The sequence below is a fragment of the Paramacrobiotus metropolitanus genome, unplaced genomic scaffold, assembly GCF_019649055.1.
Source record: "Paramacrobiotus metropolitanus isolate TYO unplaced genomic scaffold, Prichtersi_v1.0 Parri_scaffold0000006, whole genome shotgun sequence".
Classification (NCBI taxonomy): Eukaryota; Metazoa; Tardigrada; class Eutardigrada; order Parachela; family Macrobiotidae; genus Paramacrobiotus; species Paramacrobiotus metropolitanus.
The window spans coordinates 1663870-1687707 of NW_026570226.1; the positions used below are offsets into that span (position 1 = coordinate 1663870).

Here is a 23838-nt window from a genome sequence, read left to right on the forward strand (position 1 = left end):
CGAACAAAAGTTATGTACGACACACAGCATACACTATCGGCAGTGATTCGGCACTGTAGGTTAGTACTATTCAATCAAATTAAAAACAATATTTCAGTAGTACTTCGTTCCCAGAGTTCGGAATTTTATTCCTTGGAAGTTTTGTTGAATGAACAAGTCTTTTGTTGTGAATCGTGATGGCCTAATCCATAATATTTCAGCGTTTCTGCTCTGGTGACTGTCGTACCTCATAAGGATGTATAATTTTTATTTATCGCAGATGCCAATGCATTCTTTCGACCGGAGCATGACAGAGCCAACTTATTTTTCATTCAAGGGTATCCATAAACCAGTCACAATCGTGGTCTGATTAATTTTTGGTCAGTGCTAGGGGTCCCGAATTACTAGCCATTTCGTTTAGTAATTTTTTGTCTCTCGCTAATGTTGCAATTTAAAAATTTTCGCATTTTACTTATTACTGGCAGTTGTCAGTGCCGGTTCAGTTTTAGGCTTTTTCGATGATTCCAAACAAGAAATTCGAAATTCGTATTAAAGTTTACTGAGTAATAATCACCGCGCTAGTACAGTACTACAACAAGCGGGCTATGCTTATTTACAATAATGCAAGTATGCAAAAGCACCGCTAACAAGCGAATAAAACCATGAACAGCATAATGAAAAACGTTGGCTGCATTTTTTTTAACTTATCATCGAATCGAAAAATCTCGATTTATGTAGTGGTGAATGAAATACGACAGCAGCAAATGGCAAAATTGACCATAATTACTTCAGCGGGGGCGACATAGACAGTCACAGCGAAATAACAGCGCATAAAATTGCACACACAGCACACATCATGGAAAAATCGTTGCAGGACAGACGCTCACATCCATCCGCTCAGGGAACACGTGCTCCAGTCACCAAAGTGTACGGCGTACCACAAATTCGTCATCATGAATGCGAATAGCTCCGCAATTACCCATTAAATCCGGCTTGAATCCACGAGGTAGTTCTTTCAATTAGAAATGTCGATGCAGAAGACCAGTGAAAAGGAAATACAGGCGAATAGGACATACTGATGTTGAGCAAAGAATAGTGTGACAGAAATAAATAAATAAAGTAGAAAAGGACAGAGGCACAGAGACGAGGAACGTTTGCGAAGTTCGGTGTCGACAATCCCAGCATTAATCGCCGATAAACATCAATCCCACTTCCGGCAGCGCGGGCACTTCGTAATAGTCCACCTGTTCGGCAGCGCAGCTGACGGCCACATCTTCCAAAATCTGTTCTTCCATGCTAACACCTTCGTCGGAAGACACAGTGGCTGTACGCGGCAGACTTTCCGGCATCTCTTCTAGATCCGCAGTAAACTCCTGGATCTCTTCCAGGGCCGGCTGAGGATGATTGTGAACCAGCGCCAGATCAGTCTCTGACACCACGTAAATCATGGATGGGCGTGGCATACCGTTGAATGTCGAAGAAGCAGCACAGGTGTAAGCGCCCATATCCTCAAAGATCAGCCACTGTCCCATTGACATCTCGGGAAGCCAGCAGGATTTGGCGATGCAGTCGATTCCGTCGCACGTGGGCCCCCAAATGCTGGACTTGAACATCTCTGACGGCACGTAGAACGGCGGTATTTTAGCTTCCACCGTAGCGTGATCGTACAGCAGACAGTTGAAAGAGCCATAGACGCCGTCATTGATGTAGTACATAAACTTGGTGGCTTCCTCGTCCGATGTCTGTAAGGGCAGATTAACGTAATAAATCTATCGACTTCTAATGCTTTTCTTGTACAAGATTATTCATACCGATTGCGTATCCACCACACGCTTAGCGATAATGTTGACAGCCAACGTAAATGCGGAAGCGACCATGTAACGTCCGGGTTCGGCAATGATACGAATTCCCATTTCAGGCGGAAAGTATTTGTTCAGGGCAGGGTTTACTTGTTCAACAATCTGCAAATCAAAATACGCATAAGTAAACCATATCGCGACAATTTCCGTTCACGCGGTGTTGCCGAATAGGCATAAAATCGATCACGGCACATGACCCGCTACTAGACAATTCACAAAGTGCCGACAATACGGAAATGCAGTCAGTCTTCCCAGTCTCTCAAGCCCGCATCTGGGTGCATTCTCAAGATTGTTAAACTCAAACACAATATCCCCACACCCTTAACGTGCTAAGAGCAACATCTGGTAACGACAAGTCGATAAATCGCATTTCAGCACCGTAAAAATCGTAAACTTTCGGAAATGTCACAAAATACGCAAACCGGAAAACGATTTTTCCAGGTAGAGTTAGCTAACCCGCCGCAAAAATGACTCATACACTGTATTCAAAAGCCAAGACATGAAGTGCTTCTATGCAGTGTAAGAGTATGACTCATCGACCAAAATGCCAAGAAAACCTGTAATACCAGAAATTCGGCACATACCTCATCAAAAGCAATAGGCGCCCCAACTTGTCCGGGATATCCACCACCCAGATCCAGCATCGTCAATGGCGTTCCGATTTCCTTAGCGTGATCGAACACTTCCCGAGCCCACATGATGGCCTTGGCGTAGGCATCCGCGTTGGTGCATCCACTGCCGACATGGAAGCTGACCCCGATTATATTGAGTTCCAGATCCTTGGCCACACCCAGTAAGCGCTTGGCTTCCTGTAGTTTGGCTCCGAACTTGATCCCCAGGTTGCACACAGCCAGCGGGTCATCGGCACGAATACGGACCAGCAGCTTGCATTCAGGATGGAGACGTTTGATCTTGTGCAGTTCAGGCTCGTTGTCAAAGGTGGTCATGCGGACATCGTGTTCAGCCGCAAACGTGATGTGCGAGGATGTCTTGCACGGGTGAGCAAAGATGATCCGGTCGGGATGAACGCCCAGCGACAGCACTTTGTTGATTTCATTTTTGCTGGCACAATCGAATCCGGTTCCCAAGCTGGCCAAAGTTTGCAATACTCCGATGTCATCGTTGCATTTTACAGCATAGAACGGTTCAACGCGGGACAGCTTTTCTTTCCAGATACGGTGCTTGTTGACGACATCTCCCAGATTGACGATGTAAAACGCATCTTCTTTTCCTTGCGTATCGGACAGTTTAATTTGCTCATTGACATAATCTTGAACACTTAGCGTATTGGGATCGAACGTATTAATTTCCAGTAAATTATCTCCAGCCAGTACAACGTGTTGCGAAACGGAAGGGATTGAAGGAGTAGAGGACAGTTGCATCGCGGTCGGTCTGGATATGACCAACTCAACTATTCGATCTCGTAAACAAATCAAGGAAACTGTGGAAAAGTGTAGTGCGTTGATCGGAAGACGGAAATAAGGCTTCGTACGACAGGAACTATGGATAATAAACTGATGAGGTTAAATGGAGGGATAGGTAGATATGACTGGATTTCTTCTCGGAACGGGTATATGCGGAGCTAACCTATAATACAGCACATTTATTTAAGCGAATCAACACCATGTATTGTACGTACACCAAATTTCGAATTGTATTACAATATAACTACAGAAAATGTTAACATTTCGGTAATTTAATAATTGAGAGAACCATTTTTGTAGCTAACTCTCAAGCGAGCGTAATGGTTTTAATACAACTAAAATCACTACAGTAAACTGTGACATCCTTCGGGCCATTGACATCTAACGCTTTAAATCAAATAAATGGTTCACGGAAGGGAAAATTATGCTGGGTAGCAAAATCCACCGTTCAGCATTCTAAATAAAAGTGTCATCAAACTACATCTGGGTACGCATCACAAAACCCTGGATTGAAGTTGTGTTAAACGGTTCGTTCTAACCGCCAAGACTGTCTGCATCCTCATCTTCCGTGACGCTTTTGAGACAGGCAAGTCAAATGTCGAACGCCAACTTCGTAGTGAGTTCGTACCGCATGTCCCAGATCGGTGCAGACACCCGACAGACTCTTAATTGCTTTATTACGAAGTCAGCGTTCAGCGTATTTTACAGTCTGCACTAAACGGTTAGCTAAAAGCCTGACATTACTCTACAACTCTGTCTGAACGTGCTGGTCGGCGCGACCGGCGACACTACAACTTACGCTGATGACGAATGTGGTACGCCGGCAGGATGGTAACTCTAGTCGCCGTGTGCTGTTAGATGGAGATGGTGAGCAAGGACGTGTCTAACAAGGTGGAGGTTCCGAGCAGACCGAGTAGTCCTTGTGAATGTTGAAGTAACCTTTTGCGCTGCTATATAGGACGCTGTGACCAATACCCTGCAATGCAAACTCCATTTTTTAGAACTGCCAAATAATTTAAAGGTGAAAACATACGTAATCTTCATTTGAAAGGCAGTGCCAATAATTAACTTACGTACAAGTACTACCTATCATCGACCCTATCGCGAAATCGGATACGAAGATTACTCCAACTAGTCACTTTGATTAGAAAATTTCCGGTAATTCAATGTCACGAACCTTTCACGTGCACGTCCTTAAAAACAGCAGATAACTCCATACTATTCATGCCGTGCAAGCAGTACAGAAAATGTTAAAATCACAACTGATTTTACATTCAGTTTATCCTGCTCCTGCACAAACGAAATATCATGAGGCCCCGCGTGAACTTCTAATGCCGCAACGTTACGCAGCATTATCGGTTATGCCGGTCACTTCCACAACTTTCTGATAAACCTCCCCCTTTCAGCCTCACTTTCTCATGTGATTCCAATTATTTAAGTTTACAGAACATTCAGTATTGCTGTGATATTACGGCGAAAGGTCAACAAAGCTTACAAAGTTGTCCTTGCAAATTTGCATTCACTTGAATTTGTTAACCCGCCTTCAACTGACAATGCAAAAAACATAATGCTCTTTTTAGTATGATATTAAAAAGTTCCTGGTTCAAAATTGTCGGCTCAGCACTTGATAGAATTCTACAGCTTTCGCCTAAACAAGTCTCACGAAGTCACGAATTGTACGACACGATGCCACAAGAGCAGAATTCGGTCGATTCATGCCAGTGGTTAAATGGACTGAACTGAAAAAACTTACAATTAGCACTAGTATAGGAAATACTTATAGAAGTACTGCAACGAATTGTATAGATATGAACATATAGTACCGAAACTGAACACTATGCAGTTTATTAACAAACTAAAAAGATACAAAAGCGTTCACGAAAGTTGCTCATTCCTCGGCTCATTCACGTACTCGGCTTACAATTACATATGGTCTTCATAAGCACTACGAGCGAACATTTTCTCCGTCATGAGTTCTTGTACATACATACGAGTAGATAGTGGCGAACATGCAAAATTGGAATTTGAAGTTATTAATTTTACTGTCTGGAATAAACACGCAAAAACCCGAAATAAAATTACAATTACTTAATACATACTGTACTCGTGTGACAGTGACAATACTCATAATATTACTTATCACAAATAATTATTCAACCAGATTACTAGAACGTTATTCATCTCAACTTTATAGTCAAAGATTTTATAATTATCAATAAGTATTAACATTAACTCGTCAAGTAGTTAAACAGCAAAACAAACCGATATCAGAATAATGATCAATAACCAGATACTAATAAAAAACTGAACTACTAAATTCATCAATAATATTAGTACGTATAGTTTAAAACCTTAATGCAGTAAGTACTATATAGTTTCTACCCACTACCGTCCGAAAACGATTTTCGCCTTTAAAGTTTAGACACGCTTACAGCTTACGGTTTTACAGTTTTACTGTTACAGCGTTATGATAGAAGTACTAAGGTCTAAGTACTTATGAACTTCTTACTTATGATGCCGTTATCTCTCGACTCATAAGTGGAGATTCCTTCATTTTCTTACCTTCAAAACAAATCTCTTGTAGCTGGAAGTTAATGGCCCTTGTCGCGGTATTTTCAAGGTATAGCGGGTCCCAAAAACGCCCCGATGGGCGCTGAAGGCTGCGAGGATCTGAAAATTAACGTGCGCTGTACTTGTGGTGCTGCAAACTGAAGAGCTCGGTTGTGGCCCACAAGCGTTTATATTCGCACGGAAACCGTTGATACCGTCTGCTATCGGACGTCAACGTCACAACTTTAGAGACGAGTGCATCTACGCGGTAACTGAACGTGTAGTAAAGCGAACGCGTTGATCATACAGTGATTCATCCTTCTACAGCCAATCATATCTTGTGGTAGGCGGTCCTTATTTCAGATGAATGAGCGATCCACAGAATCGCGACGTACCCACTACCAGTCAATGGCTAGTTAAAAGCTGAGTCATCCGTGCGTATGTAGAATGGCATACGTAGAACGCGCCCGTACTCCGTAGACCGGCGTATGTCTCTGTACCTACAGGCTGCCGCCACCGGTAGTGCAGTTAGAAAGGGCGCTTCATCTGTAAGTTAGGTGCTTATGGCCTCCTCATCACCCGCTCGCGTGTGTACTCTGTATATTAAAGCAGGTTCCTCAACTTTCCGTACAAGATGATCGGCGATCGCGAAGAGGGTGGACGTTGGTCAAAAGAATGGCCCGAAAAAGCCATTCTTCTACGTTTCACCACAAACATAATTTTATGCCATTTTCAAACTGGCGCGCCGGTGTGTTACTTTTTCTCTAACCTCGCGACGGCCCTGTTTCTGTACTCGTATACTTGTATGTAGTTGTACGTTGAACACGCTCATACAAACGAGTCAAATGACTCGCTTTGAAATAATTTTGTTTAATAAACTTAATTTGAAACAACACATGTGTCCGGAAAAGAAAACCATTAAGAGTAAGCGAAAAAGCTACACTTTATAACATCCAGAATTCTTTTAACTTTTCCGCTTCGCCCATTGTATTTGTATCTATAACTGACACCGCACTGCCCCGCTGTATCTCCATTGAGAGTCTTTTAATACTGTAATTAGTTTTACTGCTTAAAAAAATTAAAAAATTCCGCATTAATTTGTCGGCTGGATTAGCGATTTCGATTCTTGTATAAGTATTTTCCACAATACATCGGTGATTCGGCTGGCTCAGCCTGGCTGCTTTCCTCACAGACTCACAGTGGAGCCGGCTGACCAGTAGACTTTAAAGAGATCAAAACCCGGGGCGTCTGACTCGACTGTTGGCGTTCCGTTTCAGCACATAGGACGATAAATCTCACCGGGCCTTCTTATACGGTAACAGCCGCACATTTAAACCGCCAGTTTTTCAGGACATACAAAAACCCCGAAGTTTTCTATACCTTCGCTGCAGTTTGGATTTTTGAATTTGGAATGCATTTTTTAAGTTTTTTTTATGCCTTTGTAACATTGTAAGCTTTGAGTTTAACTTTGTAAGTTTGATCCCCGAATATATCCCAGATCACTTTACATGCTTTTGTGATCCTCTTTTGAAAAAGATCTCGCAATGTAGACGTGCAACGTCTTCGAGAACATGAAAAACATGTTTATTCATGTTTGGAATCTTTAGCGGTTGCTGGTTTTACCATACTTCTCCTGTATGACAGCTTTCTTCTCCGCTGGGTACCTTTCTTACCTTGGCTTTTTCCAAAGCTTTTCAACGTCTTTTTCTGCATTGTTGAATCCTGGTATTACAAGTACGTATGCAAACTTATAATTAATTACTGTAAGCAGTAAATATTTTTATGTTGTCAAAGATACGCCGTGGTCGACTTGTCGTAAACTACCCCGTTCTTCTATCTCCAGCTTGAATACGTCCTTAAGTATTACGGTTGTCATCGCTGAGTGGTAGCTGCTGCTGCTTTCTACAATGGCGTCATATCCTAAAGGAGCGGTAACTCGGATTGAGTTGCACAACTTCATGTAAGTCAAAATGCTGATAATCTTTACGAACTACAAGGTGGTTTTTTACGACTGAGATTTCGTAAGATCTTACAGTCTTGCTCGACTACTCGTGGCCGTGCTTTGTAAGTAGCTGTTTTAATGACGGAGTAATTTATGTTTGAAAGACGAGGAGCCAGCAAGCAGTTCTGCTTGCAGCTCGTAGCTTTGTATGATTATTGGGTTGGTGTCACTGGGTGTGCTGTTAATTACAACAACAATCTCACAGGAAATTCTTATTTGATTACAGGACTTACGAACATGTTATCCACTACCCAGGACCCAGAATCAACTTCATCCTGGGTCGCAACGGAAGTGGCAAGTCGTCGATCGTCTGCGCTATCGCTCTGTGCTGTGGATCCACACCGTCGTTTATTGGACGTGCTCAACACTTGGCGGATTTTATCAAGCACGGAAAAACGTCGGCCTCCGTGGAACTGATACTGTAAGGCTACTGCCTCATTCCGTCTTACAGTGTCTCACGAGATATAAAAGAGTTGCTTAATGCGAACTGTGTTCAGGTCCAACCCTGGAGGAAATCCTATACGTGTACGACGGATAATTTACCGCTCTGCGCGAGGGAATGAATGTTGGTTTAATGGCGAGAAAGTGACGTTGGAGGCGTACATGGAACGCATCAAGGAACTGAACATCATGACGGACAATCTGGTGCAGTTTCTGCCGCAGGAGCGTGTCATTGATTTCAGCCTCATGAGTCCGATCGCACTCCTGGAAAATACGGAAAAAACGGTACTCCACCTGAGTTTATGAGTTTCAGTTCAGCTGCCTTTGTTTAATTGAAAGATGCGTTGTTCTTCGCGTTTCGATAGATTAATTCACGACTATTTATTTGGTACAGTAATCTGGTAAGAAAATATGCACATCTTTTGATGGTGATAGCTTTTGTCCCTGCACGAATAATGGATTTATCAATATTCTGAAATCTTCATATAGTTGTTCAGGCAGCAAATACTGTAATTAGGGACACTTCCAATAGTTGTTCTGAAAACCTAATTCAAGTTTCCGTGTCGATAGATTGGCCAGCTGAATCTGTTTAAAATGCACGAGGAACTGAAAACCGCTGGCAATAAATGGATGGACGTGGGTGTGGAGATTGATCGATTGCGCAAATCTCTTGATGATGCACGCGATAAGGAAGTTCAGCTGAAGCTGGATGTCGACAATTTGGCTGCTCAGGAAAAATTAGCCACAGCTATGGGATTGGCTGCGCTGAAAAAGGATCGCCTGGTACACAATTCAGCTAAACCTTTATCCGTTTTTCTACCTTACGGTTAGGTACAATTTACGTATGTTTTGCGACTTTACGTTATTCGGTTATTGTATGTACAATAGTTCTGTATAGTGTAATTCTGTAAATCAACTTTAAAACTGCTGTATCGCATTTCTTACAATAAGGTGGTTGGTATTCGCTTGCAGGCACTTGTTGATCAGCAGGAGGAACTGAAGAATACCAGGAAAGGGTTAGACAAATTCAGTAAAGACCTGAACTCCTGTGCCAAAAAAATCTTACCATTCCAAAAGAAAATAGCAAAAGGGAAAGCAGCGTATTCACTGGCCACTCGCAGCATGGTTCAGGCTAAACGAACAGTCGAGGAAAAGATTGCGAAGTTTCGTCCAGATGTTTATGCTTCAGAACCGGATAAGCTGCAACACGACGTAAGATGTGCTTTCTATGGAGACACCCACGATTCTGAAATCTGAACATGTAACACGATGTTAAGTATTTATTTTCTTATTTTTTTCCGTAGAATGTTGCCGATCAAAGCAAATTGACAGCATATAAACGTCAACATGAGGAGCGACAAAATAAGATCGGGCTGTTGGAGAATGCGGTTACTAATCTTCGCGCTCAAGCGGCACAGATGGATGTGGGCGACACTAAGGTAAAGATTTAGCCCATCCTATTAGGTTCAGTAACATTCTACACTTTATTTATACGTGTTGTGGAATTTTTTATTTACAGGAACGGTTGACCCAGATAGGCCAGGAAGCCAAACGTTTGCGTGATCAAGTCGATGCATTGGTACGGGAAAAGAACGTGCAGATCACTCACAAAAGGAAAGTCGAGGATGAAATCCAGAGTAAGTTGATCGAGTAGTCCAGAGTAACTAAACTGTCTATTTCGTGGATTCTCAGATCCTTCATGTTTTTGGTAAACATTGATCATGTTTAATGTAGATAAACAAGCTGATCTCCAGCGCCTGGAGCAGTCGGACGATGAACGTGTGCGATTTTTGCGTCAGCACAATGAGTCCACCTACCGGGCCTATCAGTGGGTGGAACAAAACCGAAATCAGTTTCGCGGGCAGGTGTATGGTCCGCTGTTTTTGGAGGTAAGTTAATGCTGTTTTTTGTTATGATTACTCGATGATTTTAATAGGTATGCGTTTTTGCAGATAAATCTAAAAGAAAAAAGTGAACAACACGCGGCGATGATCGAATCTCTCATCCCTCGGGAATTTCTCAACATGTTCATTTTTCAAGAAGATGAAGATTTGGATCTGATGATGTCGGAAGTAGTCACAAAGATGCGAGTGCGTGTGCCTTTGAAGCGTGTTCCGATGGGAACGCCAATGAAGCCAGCTGTTGATCCTAATCAGCTGCGACGGTATGCTAAACGTGCCAAAATACTGTACAACCTCAGTTTATAGTTCACTAAATTTTGGTACGTACTCGTAGTCTGATTTTGTGATTATGAAATTCTGTTTATTCTGATTACAGACAAGTCGATTGTCAGACTCTCGTGGCAGATCTTTTTGAAGCCCCGGAACCTGTCTTTGTTTTCCTCTGCAATCGTTTCCAGATGCTCAACATTCCGGTTTACTCTAACTGGAACAATGATTTTTTGGCTAACTTTAAGCGCTCAATCACCGTTAACGGACGTTTGCTTACAAGAAAAATGTTTGCGGGAAAATACAGTGTATGTGTTGTTGTCTGCTTCAGCTACAATTCGGCTTCGGTTAGGTATGCGTTTGGTGTATTATGGAAAGTTTTATTTGTAGTTTTCGTTCCGTACCACGAGATTTAGTTCGAATATTGCCACAACCAACGTGGAAACCCGACCCTCACAACTTTTGGAACGTGTAATGCATCTGCGACGCGGCAGACCCGATGTGGCCCCGTTTTATGCTGAACTAGAGCAGCTGCATACGCGACTTCTTGCGATTACTGAGAAAGAAAAGACAGTTCAGGAAATGGTTACTGCCAAACAGGAGGAGTACAGCACGGTCAATCGTGAGCTCGGGCAAGGTCGCACTGCTATCCAGGAAGCGGAAAGACTTGCGCGTCGTATTGCAGATACTGAAAAAGAGTAAGTGATAGTACGTGCTGGTGTAAAGATAGAATGGAATTGGCAAATAATAATAATATTCAGTTATTCTAGAAATCATCGCTTCTGCATTCGATGGGCAATTATTTCTGTTCATAACTTCATGTGCGTTATAGGGTCGATAAACTGCGAGCAGTCATTTTTGATTTTGCTGCTGAGCAGCGAAAAGTGGCTGAAACGGTGAAAGCACGCAACACTGCCGCGTTGAAAAAGCTTCTGGGAAATTTCGCCTTAAATGTAAGTATAGGTGTATCAAATGCTTGTGAAAGATTGCAGTTAGCATTGGGTAATGCTTGTTATTTTCCTTTGGTAGAATGTGCCTGGTGAACTACTGAAAGAGTCTATTACGATCACAGTGGATTATGCGAAAGCACGCGGGGAAATGCAGAAGCAAGGAAAGACGCTTCGAAAGCACCTGCAAACTATCGCAACCACTTGGGTAACAAAATTCATCACTTTCTATGGAACTAATAAATAATATGTGTGTCTGCTAATTCAGAATAAATATGGAAAAGAAATTAAACAGCATGACCGGCAACTTCGGACTTACAAAGATGGCCTAAACAATCATATTGAACGCATAAAAGATATCCCAGGCTCGGCGAACGGTCGTCTCTCTGCTGAAGCCCTACAGGTTAATCTGAACTAAATTTTCTGCAAACTAAAATGTGATGGAGAATCGGCTTTTATTTAGTTGATTAAATTATTTACTAATTATTTACCTTTCGTTGAAAAAGGAACATTTTTATTGTTGCAGCAATATGTGGCGCTGTCGGCAGATATGCAACAGTTGGAAAACCTCCAACGTGCGAAGCGTGCCCAACTAAATGCAGCTGGAGACATTAACATTAACGTAAGTCGGTTGTTGCAATCTTCATGGAGGAACTTGCTAGTGAATGCCATTGTCAGTATTTTACATATACATCGTACCAATACCTGTATTCGCAGGCATATTCTGTGAGAACATGTAGACAATATTCTGGCAGACGTTAGTACACGTTAATTTGATGCGTTCGTATAATATGATAACTTTGCATGCGTATTTCGTACTGATTATACGGTTTAAGAACGAGTTTTTTTCCTGCAATTTTTGGATCACAGTTAATGAACTTACTCGAAACAAAGGATCCTGTTTTAGGCTCGTCGCGATCTGGAGAAACACGTTGCCTCCATGCGAAACTTGGAAGAAAAGATTGCCGAGAAGAATAGCAGTGTGGAGAAGGAGAAAGAGCGCATGGCTCGGCTGCGCTCCACTTGGATGAACACCATTGATGATTTGGTTACAAAAATTGGCAACAGCTTTTCTGACTTCTATAAATTGATGAATCTGGCTGGAGATGTCGTGCTTCTGCGCCCGAACAATCCGGATCACTTTGAAAATTACGGATTTGAGATTAAGGTGTCTTATCGTACCAATCGTCCTCTGGAAACACTGAGCGGCCAGGTGCACAGTGGTGGAGAGAAAAGCGTGGCCACGGCGCTGTATATGCTAGCCATCCAGGAACTGACCAAATGCCCTTTCCGTGTCGTGGATGAAATCAACCAGGTGGGTTGTTTTTCCTACAAAACATTATCTTCCGATTGGAAGCATAGAACTGCTAGTAATGCATATTGCTAATATCCCATCCATCGTTAAGACGTTAGTTTGAACTTTCCTTATCGTTTTTGCAGGGGATGGATGCTGACAATGAACGACGCGTCTTTAAAATGATTGTGGAAACTGCGAGTCGGTGTGGAGGACAGTATTTCATTCTTAGTCCAAAGGTATTTTTAATTCTGTAATTAAATTTAAGCACAAACCACAAAGCCTGGATTCGTTTCTGTTAGAAAGTTGCAGTTGCGCCCTTTACGAAAAAAGTTTGCTGTTTGTTTCAGTGACACTTTCAGTTTATGCAATTGGTTATTTTAATTGTTCATTAATGATTGTTTTATCTTTCATGTGAAGTGTTGATAATTGCGCATGTTTTGGACGCGATTTGAAGATTTTAAGTGAATTGGAATTGTTTTAGTTGCTGCCCGATCTCCACCTGACCAAAGATGTGACGGTCACCGTGATCTTTGCTGGGAGTGAAATGCATTCGGGATTGCGATTGGAACCGTGGTCGTTGGCGAGCATTATCAAAGCCATGGTCCGCTTGAACAACGTTAACGGTACACCGATGGTACTGGGACAATCAAGCGCCTCTCTGTCTCGTGGTCAAACTGACATCCGTAAGCGGGCACGAGAGCCGACCCTAGTCGAAGATGAAGTGGAGACCAGCCCTACTTCACTGAAGGAAAATCCTGTCATCACTAATCGACGTAAGCGTTTGGCCACTAGGAATTGAAATAGCTGTTAGGAATATCTGTAGCCTTAGGTTTTGGTTTTGTTAGTTTCGATGGTTCTTTTTGAAAGTTTTGTTATTGTTGTTTTGATTCAAACGAAAGATTTTGCGCCGCAACTGGCGTCGAGAATTTTTCTAGTTTCATACGTGATTCGAATTCAGTGTCGAATATGGAGTAAAGTGACGTACGGTGTGGGAATGGCTTGCCGCGAAATCGTCTTAAAAGATTTCATAACACTGTATAATGCGCTTTGCATAATCACGTGACCTGGTGTGAATTCCACGCAAATGGCATTTAGTATTCGATTTCCACACTTGAAAATACACTCTTTAAAAAGTGGAGTACGTAATTTGATCACTGCTTTTTTTCCCGCATCAGGACGAAGCCGACAGCATGAACGGGAATCAAGTCCAGAAATCGCGGCACCGAACAGCAGCAGCAGTAGTAGCGGAGACAGTTCTATGGAAAATCGTCCGGATGAAACAATGCTGACCGTCACCAACGCACCGCAAGTCGCCAGCAAAGCATCGAAACGGGAGCGCTCCGCCGCCACCGCTGCTGCCGTTCCGTTTTCTAAACGTACTCTGCGCACTGCTGCAAACGGCGCAATGCCTGATCGCGCTGTGAGTACTCCGGTTGCCCAACGTAATCAACAGATGAATGTGACATTCGGCGCTGATATCAGTGCCATTGCCAGTCAGTCGCTTCTTCCTCCCACACAGAAATCTCAACGGCGAAAATAGTTTTGAATGGTGAAGTAGATGATATTGGTTGTTAAAGTTTTTCATTCGTTGACTCTGTGGTTGCTTTTTGCTGAGATGAATACGTTTTTGAGATTGAGGTTTTATGCTTTTTCATTCCATATTTTTGTGTATGCTTGTTTTAAGTGTTTTCGTTCGTTTTGGGTTGTTTTTGTAAGGATTTCATAGCATTGATCGCTTTTTAATTGCGCTAGCATGCCATAAAAACTTCGCTACAAATTGTCCGCATCGTTCAACTGATCCACAGCGTTGAAATTCATTATTACGGAAAGCGAATTTATTGTACTACAGTAGTATATTAAGTTAACCTAGAACTTCAGTAATTTAGTTACAGTACTAAATATGTATTGAATCATGTCCTACAAATATGAAAACAGGAAACACTGCTACGGAAAATGTTAGCGCAATTCAGGAAATGATCGATGAGTGCTTTAAATATCTAAACAGTAATGGTAACTTTAAACTTAGTACCTATGTTAGCAATCTCAGTCTGCTGGCTGTTTCCAACTTTTCACAGAGCATTTTTTTCGCTTGAATGGATAGTTTTCATTTACAGATATCAAGGAATGTGGTTAAACTTTTTATTAGGTATACAGTTAAAACACTCGCGACATCTCTGAAATCAACAAAAATGTTCTCGGTTTACGATTCACATTAGTAATTTTTAAAAATCTCACTATCAAGTATCAAAAAATCACATGTAGTCTAAAAATCCATGGCCTCAGCAAGCAGTGTCAAACACTGAATACCGTCTGTTTGAAGCCGTATAATGATTGGTTGTTTGACATATGCAAAAATTGCAACAACAATAAATTTCGTATTTATAAAAAAGCCGATGTGCTACTAGTGTGTACTATGTACTAAAGGTTACAAGAAAAATACAGCAGGGAAATCTGAATAACTTTGCGGGCAGGCCTTCCTTGCCTCTTTTTCAATCACAGTTGAACGATTTCTTTGCCATTTTCAGAGTAGCATTTCTGATTGACCGAGGACGTACGGCGTGCCAATCCCAAGGTATGATAGTATGTGGGCTGTGGCGGTCGGCCGCACTGAAACACCTCGCTGGAGTTGCGGCGCATATAGCGTGCCGGTCGCAGTGCCATACAACACCGGAAGATGCGATTAAATTCCCGGCGGAATTTCTCTGTAAACGGCCCCAAAAAGAGAGCGTGTGTTAATCTTGTTTTATGCATTCCTAACATCAACAGGGAGCGGTCGCCAGATATACGCGTATGCGAGTGTAATATATTGTGCGAGTATATGAGGAGAAACGAAAGGGGAAACGGCATGCGTGGGGATGATATAAGCGTCATAGATTGATTAATTATCAGCATTCTCACTTACCACTCATGACGTAGTAGATGATTGGATTGGCGGTGTTTTGCATGTAGCAAATCCAATGGACCAACAAAGAAACGGTAACCCAAATCGGTGTATTTGGTAATCCCACGGTTGACCTGTCAAAGACAGTCGGGTGTAAAATGAACATCCCGGTTTATGTAGTGTAAAAACAACGTTAGCTTTAATGCGGCATAACAGTTTTAACTATCTGGTGTCCATCTGTTTGTGGCGTATCCTTTACCATGGTTAGCTAACCAGTGAGCTTGTAATGGCAACCTACAGCTGCTTTGTAATTTTTACGTGTGATGTAAATTAAAATTAATACTACTAGCTTATGATAATCTTTTGCTTCTAGTTGTTTTTGATAACCATAAGTAATTAAAGTACGAGCATTTAGTCACTTACTATCACAGCGTCACTTAACAAAAAACAACTAGCACAGCAGCGATTTTTGTCGCTTTAACGATTTCCACCACTTGGTATTTAGTACAGAAAATCTAAAGTCAATAATTATCCAGTCTAATAATAGCGATTTATGTACTGTACGTGAATAGCCAGCAGGTAACTACTATTTTTATTTTGTAACCAGGTTTACAAGTTAGGTATTAACAAAGAACTATAAAGAAGAATCAATGTCCACTGTTGTGCGGCTTAATCGGTTCAATGACAGTTCCATTTTCCAGAGTCGTATATCCGCTAATCATTTCTGTATATCGCTACAATTGTCAGCATTAACCCCCGCTTCCGCTACAGTTAATCATTATTTTCTCAAGATTGCGACTAATTGTCTTTTTTCACGAAATAAATGCGCCTGCACTGTTCGAGAAAATTGCTGTTATTGATCGTGAAGAAACTGTTTATGGGCACATCCATATTCTACATGGCGTATTTAATTTGAGCAAATTGTTGTGGACGGCATTTCGGTCTGTCTAATATTTCAGCCTCTAGAGAATCCCTTCCCGTTACCTACTCTTGTTTTGCACGCAAAGGCGTACAGATAGTTCTGGACTTGAAAAATATACTGTCTAGGTTTGTTGACTACTGTTTCGTGTCTAATTAGCCGTAAACGGCAAGGATATATGTATACACAATTCTTAATAAAATCATATTGACGAGCGTGTTTATCACGCTTCAACGAAGCGTAAATAATTAAGTACAGCCAGGTACCTAGTACCTACCGTAAGATATTCAGCGTATGGACGGGAAGGTAGCAGAATGCGAATAAGGCCACAGAGATAATTAGCATCATTGCCACTTTACGTCGACTGCGAATTTGATTGTCAATAAGGGCGGACTGGGAGTTTGCGACCGGATTGGATACCGTAGATGACAATGATCGTCCATTAAGACACGTACTTCCGGTTTGAACATGTACCGCACCGCGTGCCGCCGGTACACCGAGTACAGTTCCGGTTGGATTAGAGCCGGCAATGTTATTGTAATATTTCCCATTCAGTAAGATCATGCTACCGCTACTACCGGCACCCGCCGACAGCTGCAGTGCCGATCCCTCGGGTGGCTTGGGCAGGGCGCGCCACCATAGAGCATAAACAATTTGACCATATAAAACGGTCATAATGGATATGGGCAGGAGATATAGAGCCAACAGGATGAAAATCTGATAACCCGTTTCCTGGCTGTCACTCCAGTGTGCAACACACTGCGTGAAGTAGATACTGGGTATGGGGAGAAATGATGGCTTCACATCCAAGTAGACAAGTTCCGGAAGCGATACACCGATGGATAAAACCCTAGCAAAGAAAAACGATGCGATTAATTTCCACTCTCACAAGAGGCAAATTTGTCGTTACTGTCCAATGCCATTTGGAGCCTGACAGTGGCAATATATATATCACATCAAGCCATCTGACCCCATACTAGATGATTTCTTTAATTCCTTAATCCCTACTGCGAGCCGTTGTTCGACCGCAATGCTTTCCCAAAAACTTTTTGTTATATCAGTTAATGGCAAGACTTTAACTGACGTTACATATAACTGATATAAGTACATCCATTAATCTAGGAATCGTCCTACAAAAATTTCTCTCTGATGCAACAATATTTGATAAACGGAAATTTCAAATGATGAGACACTGAAGCAGGGAAATTTTGGAACAAAACCCACATAACAAATACAATAATTTAAAACGTGAAGTAGATACTGTATTGTGATCATAAAGCAAAAACACCGAACAACATGATAATTTTATAATTATTTTCGAATTATGACGAAGGAGTGAACTGACCACGGGTCACGGGTGTAATGTATACGAGTAAAGCTGCTCTATAATGCTTTAGGGTTTTTGCTTCTGATTGCGCTCTTGAATATAAGCACGTAGCGGATTTAAGTTTATTTTACAGCTCATGTCATAAGCGATATCTCTCAAGTGTCTATCATAAGAATTACCATGTCATAACCACAGCAATTTTGGCTCGAAAGGCTGTGCTGGCAAACCGCAGGGGAATAACAATGGCCGACCATCGATCCACGGCGATGCAGAAAAAGGTCAGGACGGATACCGAAACACAGACTCTCTGTAAAAAGTATTAAATCAATGGTTAATCCTTTAAGTACCTATTAAGGCACTGGAGTGTACAATTGTATCAAGTATAATGATTTTATTGTCATCAGTATCACTAAGCTGATGCAATGTTATACAGTACTCTGTAGTATTTGAAATACAAATTTTTCCTGAGGTTGTTGTGTCTAATTTTTACGTCAAATGTCAAAATTCGTACTTAATTTATACGAAGCACAACACTTCATAATGCAAAGTAATTCAGATACCAAATTGATAGTATCCGCCTTTTTTTGTTTTGTGTAGCAGATACAAGGTTTCCACAACTATATAATATGCAGTAAATGCGTAGGTGTGTAATACGCAGATCTAATGTGCGTAATTATGACACATATCAATCCTCATTTCATATACTGCGACACAGTATTCTCGAAATATCTGTTTTGATGGAGACGCTTAAAGTGCATATTATTCCGCTTGAATCACTATGTGCATTTTCCAGCTCGTGTTTCCGCTTGCGGCTATGTTCGGCTTTATGGAAGTGTACAGAGTGAGTCGGGTTGCTCTGTCCAAAAGCCGGAAAGTTTGTTCCCACTGTGCCCGTCATACAGTTGTGGTAACTGTTAATACTATGCAACAGGAAGGAGACCGGAAGAGAGATGGTGACTTACGGTAGCGATTAAATTAAACAAAGCGTTTACTTCTGATAAGGATAATTTTGAAGCGTGTACCCTACGAGTTACCTGAGTCCTGAACAACGTTCTAAATTTACGCAGTCAATCTATCTCAAGCACGTATACATGTCATACTACAATAGGTTTTGAAATAGTATTTCTGAAGTTACTGTAACAAAATAGGAAACCACTATGTTTACTGTGCTGCCACTAGTCCACCGGATCGCAGCGAAGGTCTTATTCAACAAAAACGGAAAAATGAACGTCAGTTTGTTGTTACGCCCAGTAACAAAGCCATTTTCAAAGAATAACTGGAAGCGGTTTTGTACATTTACAAATGTTACTGTTTTAATTATTAAAATTATTAAGTAATATTTAAAGTATGGTTACTCAGTGCTTAATTAAGTGCGCAGATATAGTTTGTGAGTATTCGTAGGTGTTTAAAAAATGCAGCGCTCCGGTTTGCCAATGCAGGCAAATGTGCATTTTTCTAGTAATACAGAAAAAATGGAATTCGGTTCCTGTAGCCTCTTGCACAGGAACCATAAACGTATTTCTGTAGGCTGACTAGGCTCACGATGTATACGTACCAGAGCTGCCTGGTAATGGATTGTTGTGCATTAATTGGATAACTCGGAGTTAAAGCAGCCTCGAAGATCAGGTCTACGTCAAAACTATTTGCGTAGAAACTGTACCAACACATAATAATAAAATTTTTAAAAGGTTGGCGGATCTTATAGCAAGAGTCTAATCAATATTAGTCACGCAATTGCAGATTTAGCCGCCGTAAATGAAACTGCACGTGCAAGTCACGTTAGAATCGAAAATCGTGATTTTGTAGTAGTTTCTGCAAATCTGATTTTCTAAACTAATAAATCTGCGAACTTTACGATGCAAATTATCTGCCGGTTTGGTGAATCTTATTACAAAAATGATGATCTCAAAGGTCCTCTCGATAATTGTTTTGCCTCTAGGCAGCTGTATAAGCACGGTCGCAGTAACGTTAATCGGATCGCTACTGACTTGTACATTATATTATATTAGGACTGGTACCTTCATAAACATGGCATGGAACGCAAACTGTAACTTGATCAAACGTGATTCTTATGAAAAGTAATCAAGCAAATTTTCGAGGAACTGAAAGCTTATAAATACGCTTGTATGTCGGCACCGAAACGCGAAGCCAACCTGTGACGCTGTAGAGATCGACCACAAGATGACCTGCCGGCAATGAGCACCACAAAATTCAGTAATTCGTAAATTAATCAGGTAAAGAGAATAACTATCGATAAGCAATACTGTCTTCATGGGAATTACAATACCCAACCCTATTTCCCACATGACCAACACCTTTGTAATGCCGCATCATCGCATTTCGTTGATTCGCTCACTAGGGTAGATTATTTCCCTTAAAATTATGAGATATAATAATGTCATCTGCGCCTAGATGCAGTAAAGGTAGCGGTGTGCGCGTACTAGAGCTTTGCAACTTATTGTTTGAGAATAAAAATTTCCTATCACTGTAAAATACTAGACAACACGAAAATTATAATTTACCATGAAATACAGTAGTCACTAACGTCGTCTTGATGCCTAGCGTCTGCATTTAGATCCCTCATCACTGCAAGTTCAGATGGCACACTGGTCAAAGACTGCCAGTTTACTGAGTTTAGGCACAAGTTTTTTTATTTCGTTCTAATAAGCATGCCTGATTTATTAGTACTAATGTTGAGAAAAAAAGTGCGCAGCGGAAAACATTCTGAGCACATTAAATCACTGCAGTAGCTGGCAACGCACGATGCCGGTGCACAGCCTCGCAAATCATATTACTGTGGCAACTTGGTAAGTAATCCAATAACACAGCAAAAGTTAAATAATTTACTTCCCGTCCTCGTTTATGTGCAATTATCGTAAATGTAATATCTCCCGGTCGTTTACATGATATTTTCACGGGGCTTTCGGCCGTACGTAAACAGACCTGCAGTTGTATATCATGCACCGAGAAACCATACTGCAAATGCAAAGTTACAAACCCAAATCTTCTGCAACGGTTAAAAGTTGGGTTGACCTTTAGAAATTTGCTAGGAAGCCGGAGCCTGTGCCTAACACCACCAAAATAATTCCATATTTTATAAAAGATGATACTCATCTTAGTAGTTTAAATCCGTATTAAAGGATGCGCACTTTAATAAAATTAATAGTGTATTCAGTATTGCAGTATGATCATATTAGTTAAACTTACAGTTAGGTCGCACGTGTAATTTCTGAAATGTCAATTAAATGTGAAACCATAAATTTCGCTACAAACTGTAGCTATTTTAACGGTTTTGATGGTAACTTCGCTTTAGTACTAACAGAATTTCTAAAGGTGATAGATATCATTAATTTTTGTACCTTTAATCTGATTTTAATAGATATCATTGTATCTTGTACCTTTAATCTGATTTTAATAGATATCATTGTATCTTGTACCTTTAATCTGATTTTAAATTTACAAATTATCCTCCAGAACGCTTATATACTGCAATACTGTGACGATAGTCTGGTGAAGGGATAATTAACACAAAAATCGTTATTGTTACTGTACCAATTGGGCAGTGGTAGCTGGTTTTTTACTGTATATAAAATCCCATCATAACAGTGATTACCTGGCAAAATAAGACTGCTTGACACATAAGGCTCCCTAAAAACCACGTTTCCGTTACATCCCACAACACAGTCGGCGGCAGGCATATCATCAGCACCAAGAAGTCCGCTACAGATAGATTGACGATGAAGTGATTCGTCACGCTGCAAAAATCCGTCTTTAGCACATGCCGAATTAACTGCCCAACAATAATCATAATGCAACGCTAGTCACTTGCACGCCAGTAATATGGTCTTAATATTCACCAGATTTAAATCCCACACAATTTAATCAAAATTTTATCGAAGTGTAGTTACCTTCTCATGGATGGATTCCGAACGACGGATATGATGACGAGGATATTACCGGCGGTGCCCACTAAGAAAATGATCGAGCTCAGAGCAATTAGGAACCATTCGAGGATCGTGGGGAAAACGTATGCTTCGACAAATTCCATATAATCATCATCTGATAAGCAGTAGGTGTTACTGCTGTTAGTGCAATTGGCCGGGGATAAATAGCCGGCTGCTACCGCTGTCTGGTTGCCCGCAACGATAACCGTGGGGTCCAGTAACACATCGCCTGCATCTCCATCCATATGCGGATGTGCTGCTGGGAATTACAGTGTTATAGTGGGAAAAAAAGATTTATGGAGTAAAACTTTATCAGCGCTCTCCTGCGCAGTATGCGGTGTATAATGTCGCTGTCGGGTATAATTTAGCCCCGGCAATCCGCTTGTTTCGTGCCGGAAACTTGACGGGGAAAACAATTTTCACATTAGAAGGGTATCAGTGTCAATTCTTGTTGGCTGTCAGCATTAGCGGCGTCGCAATGGATATTAGCACGTATCGCCAGGCCGACGTCGATGCAATAAGTCACAGATTACGTAGCCGGGCCCGTATGCGCGTCCGGCGTATTACTGCCGCGGTCTTCCTCTTAAAAGTCAGCTGAATAAATTGGAAATAGAAGAAAAAAATCCCAAATGGACAGGAACAGCTGCTTAATTTATAACACCGCAATCAACGCATCGATCGATAGGCAGTACAACAACAGAACTCCGGATGTGACCAGCTGTGTTATTTTCAGTTATCGGTCCAATTCGGGATTGGTGTTGTGTATACAATACAGTAATAGTCATGTGTAGCCGAACGGGTCAGTGTGTATGCGTCCGCGCAGCAGACTCAAACCGAAAATCACCCAGTGTGTCAACATCATCACCCATCATGACCGCTTAAACAGTCGGGGGCCAGTGTGCGTTCCTTAGTTTTGTTTGTAAAGAAAATTAAGGAGAGACGCGCGCGCTAGCTCTCTCTCATGTGCTAAGTAGTCGACGTTGAGCGCGCATGTAGTGTCGGTCCCAAGCGGCTTACTGGGAGCGCGCGCGGGCGGGCGTGCAATCCATACCGGGACTGGCCGCTCATAGTTGTGTCACGTTTTTCGAGAGGGGGTGCAACTAGGGATTCGTAATTTCCGCCACTTTGCAGGCACGGTTACACTGCTATGCCCTGGCTGCCATGTCCGGGATACATAATCCGTACAGTATTAGGCGATATTATTGGGGGGTAAGTATAAGTGCATCATCATCCGCGCGCGCTCCGCGAATACCGTATCCATCAGCAATCCCGGCAAAATTAGAAACGATGTTCGGCATTCCTCGGCGTGATCATCGTCCTGTCGTCTTTTCCACACCATCAGATCTGTCAATCATATTTGTAAATTTGGCGACATGCTGCCTTCTAAAATGGTTATGTTAATCATTATCGATAGAGGCAATTCTAATAACACGATGATGGACATTCGCTCGATACGATATGCTGCCGTCGTGGCTTGCAAGCCACGACGGCAGCATATCGTATACGAGTCTTTGCAAATTCATTGCAAATTTGTACTTATGGTTAATTATCGTGCAGCATGTAATGAGTTTTTCCTTCTTTTAGAATTAATGTGAAGTAAATGTAGCCGTTGCTGTTGGTAAGCCTAGAGTGGCTAATCAATTGCAAAAGGCAAAAATTCGCATTAAAAATGGTCGTCTGCCCGACATTATATATTAGTATTATAAACTGCACTTCGGCCGACAGCCTGGTTCCAAAATCAGAATTAGGAGTGCGCAGAGTCTTCCGTTGTTGTTGTTCAGTACACATGTGTGCAATTCAAAGGAAATTGTTATCATGATCATTTCACGATCAGTTTTAAAAATAAGCAAATAAACATGCGCAGAAATGCGGTAAGTACTATTAATTGTAAGTAGATTCGTTGCCCATGGACCATATCTAATTTATACCTTCATTATAGTGAAAAGATAAATTTTCACTTTGGCAGATCGACGTACTCTGAAGATTTTAAAGGGCATGTGTTTTTATAATTAGGCTGCTGTATACGTATTAACCTGGAAATACTTTACCAAACATACAAAAAGTCCTAGGGTAGTAGAGTAAGCGCCAGATCTTGAGGTC

At 41.5% G+C, this 23838-nt stretch overlaps 3 protein-coding genes across 5 annotated transcripts; 1 reads left to right on the plus strand and 2 right to left on the minus strand.

Moving 5' to 3' along the window:
• Window positions 1–522: 522 nt before the first annotated feature.
• Window positions 523–5988, minus strand: LOC129582012 (ornithine decarboxylase-like). The gene is made up of 5 exons (XM_055473379.1): window positions 5825–5988; window positions 4062–4238; window positions 2423–3425; window positions 1791–1940; window positions 523–1721 (listed from the first exon to the last, which is right to left on the minus strand). The coding sequence occupies exons 3-5, from the start codon at window positions 3218–3220 to the stop codon at window positions 1164–1166; spliced, it is 1506 nt and encodes a 501-aa protein (XP_055329354.1). The 5' UTR covers window positions 3221–3425; window positions 4062–4238; window positions 5825–5988; the 3' UTR covers window positions 523–1163.
• Window positions 5989–7155: 1167 nt separating this feature from the next.
• LOC129582004 (structural maintenance of chromosomes protein 5-like) lies at window positions 7156–14433 on the plus strand. Of its 3 annotated transcripts, none has more exons than XM_055473363.1 (20): window positions 7156–7546; window positions 7607–7772; window positions 8041–8235; window positions 8312–8540; window positions 8826–9038; window positions 9228–9467; window positions 9560–9694; window positions 9775–9892; window positions 9990–10144; window positions 10208–10419; window positions 10533–10731; window positions 10814–11121; window positions 11256–11376; window positions 11453–11578; window positions 11639–11773; window positions 11897–11992; window positions 12278–12685; window positions 12811–12903; window positions 13149–13440; window positions 13843–14433. In XM_055473363.1, exons 2-20 carry the CDS (start codon window positions 7720–7722, stop codon window positions 14205–14207), a joined length of 3693 nt encoding a protein of 1230 aa, XP_055329338.1. In that variant the 5' UTR covers window positions 7156–7546; window positions 7607–7719; the 3' UTR covers window positions 14208–14433. The 3 variants fall into 3 exon arrangements, with proteins under 3 accessions (XP_055329338.1, XP_055329337.1, XP_055329339.1); XM_055473362.1 differs by having other exon boundaries at window positions 7656–7772; XM_055473364.1 differs by lacking the exon at window positions 7156–7546 and having other exon boundaries at window positions 7748–7876.
• A 346-nt stretch (window positions 14434–14779) lies between these two features.
• On the minus strand, window positions 14780–22700 carry LOC129582013 (orexin receptor type 2-like). Its single transcript, XM_055473380.1, has 6 exons — window positions 21703–22700; window positions 21408–21549; window positions 17974–18101; window positions 16745–17317; window positions 15570–15682; window positions 14780–15369 (listed from the first exon to the last, which is right to left on the minus strand). The coding sequence occupies exons 1-6, from the start codon at window positions 21981–21983 to the stop codon at window positions 15161–15163; spliced, it is 1446 nt and encodes a 481-aa protein (XP_055329355.1). The 5' UTR covers window positions 21984–22700; the 3' UTR covers window positions 14780–15160.
• Between the last annotated feature and the right edge of the window lie 1138 nt (window positions 22701–23838).